Source organism: Elephantulus edwardii, unplaced genomic scaffold (genome assembly GCF_000299155.1).
Source record: "Elephantulus edwardii isolate Elephantulus edwardi_28Jun2011 unplaced genomic scaffold, EleEdw1.0 scaffold00209, whole genome shotgun sequence".
Lineage (NCBI taxonomy): Eukaryota > Metazoa > Chordata > Mammalia > Macroscelidea > Macroscelididae > Elephantulus > Elephantulus edwardii.
The window spans coordinates 817367-823739 of NW_006399959.1; the positions used below are offsets into that span (position 1 = coordinate 817367).

Here is a 6373-nt window from a genome sequence, read left to right on the forward strand (position 1 = left end):
ATAACGCAGATTGTTGATAAATCGTCCACCAATCTTGACCCCACATTTCTCCTCATAGAGCCCAGCCTCCCGGATAATCTGTTCTGCATATAGGTTGTAAAGGTATGGAGATAGGATGCATCCCTGGCATACGCCCTTCCCAATTTTGAACCATATAGATATTATTATATAATATGTATTATATATTTTTATACTATATATAATTCTTCAATCCACTCCCATGGCCAATACCTGCTCCTTTAAGACATTTCTTCTCAGGGATTTTAACATCGTCACCCCACCCACATCCAACGCCACATCAGTCTTTTTTTAATTTTACTGGTTTTTTTGTGTTTTTTTGTTTTTTTTTTTTAATGTGTGTACCGTCAAATTGGATCTAACTGGTACAGGAGGCGACTGTTCCTCCTTCTTCAGCAGAGCATCTGGTGGATTTGAATCACGCACCTCTGGGATTGCAGTGCAGTTTCCTGCCACTAGGCCACCAGAGCTCGCCACATCAGTCTTTTTAAGAATTAGATGCTTCGGTATACAAATTCAGGTCCTAGAGAGAGCAAAGGCCAAAGCCAAAGATACTGGGCTTGTCCCGTGCCCTTGATAGTGTCTCAGCCCTTAAAAGCGTCGTTCCGCGCCCTAAGGCAACCGGAAACACCATGTACCGGGTTAAAAGCACTGCTCGCAATGCTCAACCTCCTCTCTCCTGGCTCCGCCTCCGCCCACCACGTGATGCGCCCTGGACCGCTTCTGGCCCGCGCCCGCCCCCGCCACTGCCTCATTGGTCCAACAGTTTTGTTTGCCTTATATGGCCAGGTCCTACCACCTCGTGACCGTTCATTGGCCTGGCTGCAGCCTCAGTTAGATGACGTCACCCAATACCGATGGACTAAAATAAACTGAGAAATTGTGGGACTTGGAGTTCGCGGGGGAAATGTGGCTGTAGGGTTCCGGTGGGCTGGAACTGGTTCCGCATGGTCCTAAAGCCTATATATTAGGCCGAGGGCTTTTTGAAGATGCACCAGAGTTTGCGTGGGCAAGTGGAGTTACAATGGTGGCAGGCGAAGGGAGCCTGAAGCACCAGAACCTACTGGACTCGCTAGCCTGTTCCAAGGTCTTTTGTGCTCAAGATGTTGCTACTTCCACTGTGTCAGGGCTAGGGGGCCATGCAGGACTTTGCACTTGGGAGTACTGAGGAAGCCTGGAAGGCTTCCTGGAGATGATGACAACCAGTAGACCTTTGAAGGGTAAATTTATTCAGTGACTCCCTAAAATAGTTCAAATGTAGGTCAAACCCTCCCATTTGCTCTGTGGGTGAAAGGCACCTCCTGATCCCTTTGACTGTGGCCTAGGAAACCCTCAGGCAATTCTGTTGTCTATCAGGTCACTTTGAGTCTGAAATCCTGGCACCTAATTACTATGTTACCCTGAAGCGCTTATAATGTTGTTAGGTGATATTGAGTTGGTTGCTACTCAACTCATTGTTGTCCAGCTTAACTGACTCAGCAGACCCTCCAGCAGCTTTTCATAGGACATAAATGTTATGGGAGAAAACTGCCCATCTCAGTCTTAAGAGCTGCTGGCAATGCAACTCCCTAAGGTCCACGCCACCAGATTGCCTTTCTGACTCATATACAGCAAAATGAAAGTCCTCTATGTACCTATGACTGAGTCCGTTGTTGCAGTTCTGTGGCAGTCCATATCTTGATCCGCTTTTTCGCTGACTTTCTACCAAGTATGATGTCCTTATTCGGGGACTGATCTTTCCTGATAACATGTTTGAGGTATGCAGGCATTCACGGTAAGGTCCGAGGGCCTCCGGCAGTCGCTTTTTGCCAATGTTTCTTGTCTTCCTGCATCCTTACCGCAGGTGCACCCCTTTACCCAAGAATGCCAACTATAACAAGGTTCAGGGTTCACGCTCGCGACAAAGAACATAATCTGCATGTGAGTCATAGGTTGCATCTGAAGTCCTCTTTCCTGCTACCCCGAGTGAGCCAGTAGGGTGCACCCACAGTCCTCTGCCTCCTGTGCCCATCAGTCCCTATTCTACACCCACAATCTGAATCTCTCTTGACCCGGCATATGGGTTCTACGCTGGGGCCCCGGAGCCTGTGCAGCAAGCAGGTGCACCCTCGCTACTCCCGTCCCCGGCCTCTGATGGCCGAGGTTGCGCAGCTCACCCTCCCAGTGATGGTGTGGGATCGGCCCCCGGACGGAAGCGCGGGAGGACCACAACTCCCAGCATGCCCAGCGTCCCGCCCGCGGCCAGAGCGCGGCGAGTCCAGTGAGTCAGAGCTGTACAGTAAATATTTGTATTAGCTGGAGCCAGTTCGCTAATGGTGGACGCGTGAGGCGGAGGAAGCAGCTGCTCGGCGCTCTGTCCGTCAGCATGGACGAGCTCAAGCACCAGGTCATGATCAACCAGTTCGTGCTAACGGCGGGCTGTGCGGCCGACCAAGCGAAGCAGCTGCTGCAGGCCGCCCACTGGCAGTTCGAGGTGCGGGCCGGCGGGGCAGGGGCAGGGCCGGGCGGCGCGAGGCCTCGCCATCCGGCCCTCGTGCCTGGGTGGGTGCGGGCCCGCGGACTCAGTCGCTGTGCGCACCCCGACAGCGCTGCGTCTACAGCTGGCCAGGCCCCGGGAGACCAGCGCACTTAGGGGCCCGGGCCTTGGTACGTGCTGAGGCGGCGGCTGTCAGGCCTGGACCCTGCAGGGACGCATCTACGCGGCCTCTGGGCTCCAGAAACGCTGCGAGGGTGGACGTCCTGAGAAGCCCGCTTTACCCTGCGCACACGGAGGCCCTTAAGAGCTGGTGGCGGCTGGGGTCAGGGGGATAACCACTTTTGTTGGAGTAACGGTCGGTAGCTGCCCGAAAGGAGGCTGCCTCAGGTCTCTGTGTCCCTGATCCAATAGCGGCCGGGTACCGAAGGGCGAACGCAGGCCCGGAGAGTGTGTGCCACTGTACGTGTGTGCACGTGTGTGTGTTTGTATTTACGCTCCGCGCACACAGCTCGCCTTTCGGGTCTGGGGGACGCGGAGCACCCCCGAGATTCAGGGCGAGAATGTGCGTTATGCCTATGGTAGTTGCTGTGGGTTGCACAGTTGTGGCCTTGCCCCTTATGGTGGGAGGTGTGTCCACAACACACCAGTGACCAGATGTCCTATACGCTTGTGTGCGAGTGCTTTCCTTTGGTGGGGTTGCATCTGTTTCGTGTACAAGGGTCGGTGGCTTTCAGCTCAGCTGGGCCAGGAGGTAGGGCTAACCACCTCCTGGCCCAGCCCTCCCCGAGACCGCTGCTGGCCATGAAGGCACTTGCTGTGAAGAGGCCACTAGGCCTTCCCTAATAAAAAACCAACAAACCAGAACCAGACCCACTGCCACACAGTTCATTCTGACTTAACCTTGATCCTGCCATTGTGTTTCTAAGACTGGGAATCCTAAGGGGAACATACTGCCCCTCTTCATATCACTTGGCTGGTGCATTGGAACCATTAATAACCTTTCAATTAAAAGCCCTAACACACACACACACACACACACACACACACATACATCCATTTCCGGTTCATAAGCATGATTGGGTGTTCATACTTCTGTATGACATATGCCACCCCTTTTAAACCTTGTTAAGATATAGGCACGCTATCCATCTGATGTGGGGAAAAAAGCCCTAACACATACACTTGAGAAATAATCACATACATCACATACCATACTGAATTGCTGACTGAAAAGTGCAAGGTGGGAATCCATTACACACTTCTGGGGGGAAAGATGGCAGACTTTGTGGCCTTTGAAACCAAGGAAGAGTCGCACAGTCAAAATCAACTAACTCAATGACAGTATATTTGGCGGTGCCCCCCACCCCCCAAGTGTGCAGGAGGGTTGCAGCCTGGTCCAGGGCCACTCCAGGGTTGAAGTTGCCCTTGGAGAGGCCCACTTCTCACACAGCTACCTGTTGGAACTCCCAGGAACCAGGGCCCAGCCAGCTTCGTAGACTGGAGAAGGGTAGAATTTCTCCCTCTCAGGTTCTGACCACCTGGGACTGACTGTGGTCAGCCCATTTCTCTGTTGGCAGGAGCTCCCCCTCCCAGCTACTGGAGGCCCACACTAGGACAGTGGTTGGTCCTTTCCCTCTAGGGGGTTCCCTCCTTCTGCCCTCAGTGTCCAGGGGATGTGAGAGGCTGCTGAAGCCAGTCAAGTGCCCCACCTCTTCCTAATCCTGGTATCCAAGTGGCAGAACTTCTAGAAGTTAAAATCTGCATATAAGGGGCCCTTCCTGTGGAAACCTGCTGGGCAGGTGTGCCAGGGTAAGAGGGCTCACCAGAGCCAGCTGACCCTGTGCTTTTAGGATCCTGGGTGAGGAGGGGAGGCAGTTCCTACTGGAACTCCTATGGACCCCAGCCTCTTCTGGGGCAGGAGGGGGCAGGCTGAGTGTCTTTGGGAGTGAAGCCAACTGGTGGTCTCCTGGGGCCTCGGTGATCACTGGGAGGTGGGTAGCGACTTGCCTTCTGGCCTGGAGCTCCTCAACCCTGTCTAGGGACACAGGTTGGGGCATCTCCAGCAAGAAGTTGGTCTGACTTTTCCTGAAGAAAATAACAAAGCCCCTGATGGCAGGCCCTGGGTTAGGATGTTTTGAGAAGGACTGAGAAACAAGCAGGCAAGCCTGGGTGTGAGTGCAGCACCAATGGTTACTGGATCAGGACTGGGCCTGAAACTTGACTGTGGGCCTAGTGTACCCTTTACACACACCTCAGGATTGTTCCATAAAGCCATAGGGCCCCTTATTTCCCTGCAACATTCCATAGTGCTGCGTGAGGGATGGCCTCCTAGGAGGCACTAGAGCCAGGTCTGCATATAAGCAGGAATCCTGTCTGGGCCTCTCCTCCTTCACCCTTTCTTGGGCCTATCTCAAGGACTGAGTCTAAACCTCACAGACATGGAGGCAGGCAACCCTGTCTCCACTTCTTGGGGTCTGTGGTCATATCTCTCTTACCCTGGAGTGTCCTCCACCCAGGCTAGCTCAAGCAAAGAAGTCGCTGAGAGGACAATTGAGGCAAGATATATGTGCCTCTTTGGGACTGGAAACAGGCAATGAGAGGCTGGACTCAGGATCCTTAAGACCAGTGGGCAGGGAAGTCACAGGGTTCTTTATTGTGACGAGGACAGTACTGCCCAACACACCCAGTGAGGGTAATTGAGAACCCCAGGTTCTGTGGTGGTAAAGTGGCCACAATGTTGTGGAGTCTTCAGTGACTGGTTGTGTCCTGGCCACCCCTCCAACATGGCAGTTGATGGGCCTGATGGGGAGGGGCCCTCGAGGTGAGTTTGGGCCCACCTTTTTTTCCACAGACAGCCCTCAGCGCCTTTTTCCAGGAGACCAACATCCCCTACAGCCACCACCACCACCAAATGGTGAGTGACCAGGTCCCACTGGTGGGGAGAGGGAGAAGGGCAAGAGTGGGGACCTGGTGTCTGGGGCGGAGACTGGCAGGAGCCTAGGGGCAGGAGCAGAAATTGGTGCAGGGTGGAGACCCAGGGGAATCCCTCCTTGGCTGTGGAATGCACTAGCAATGCCTCTCATTCTGGGACCCTGGCCCCTCAGGCTCTGAGTGGCCCCACCTTGGGCAAGGGTGTCATCTAGGGTTGGGAAGCAAATGACTTCCAGACCATAGGCTAGGCTTAGTTCCCTTAGGAGATGCAGAAGACTGGGGTACCATTCAGAGGGAGAGCCTCATCCTTCCTTCACTTTCTTCCCCTACAGATGTGCACTCCTGCCAACACCCCTGCTACACCCCCAAACTTCCCTGACGCCCTCACCATGTTCTCCCGTCTCAAGGCCTCCGAGAGCTTCCATGGCGGAGGCAGTGGCAGCCCCATGGCCACAATGGCCACATCCCCACCACCCCACTTTCCCCACGCGGCCACAGCAGGGAACTTAATGGCACCTGGCTGGCCAATGGCAGCCTCGCCCCCAGGGGGCACACAGCATCAACAGCTGCCCCTGTGGACTCCAGCACCCCCTTCTCCGGCTTCAGACTGGCCGCCCATGGCCCCCCAGCAGGCTGCATCGGAACCGAGGGTGCACCCAACCATGGAGGCTGAGAGATAAGGGAGGCCCCTCTCCCTCCCGGAGGCCATGCTCCGTGGCGTGGGAGAGGACGTCTCCACAGGTTCCCTTCATTCCTCTTGCACCCTATTGTTCCCTGAAGCCCTGGACAGGAGGAACTGGCCAGATGGAGCTGCGTTGGCACCCACACAGAGCTGCATGCATAGGCCAGAGCCGACGCAGCCCAGCCCACCTGGATCAGGTGCCATGTCATCAGGCGTCTGGTGGACAGAACTTCTGAGAGACCGAACTGCTTTCTTGCAATGACTCC

General features: G+C 54.7%; 1 protein-coding gene across 1 annotated transcript; it reads left to right on the forward strand.

Moving 5' to 3' along the window:
- The first annotated feature begins 2076 nt into the window (after window positions 1-2076).
- Window positions 2077-6105, forward strand: UBALD1 (UBA-like domain containing 1). The gene is made up of 4 exons (XM_006897472.1): window positions 2077-2214; window positions 2324-2491; window positions 5346-5408; window positions 5758-6105. Exons 1-4 carry the CDS (start codon window positions 2077-2079, stop codon window positions 6103-6105), a joined length of 717 nt encoding a protein of 238 aa, XP_006897534.1.
- Window positions 6106-6373: the final 268 nt, after the last annotated feature.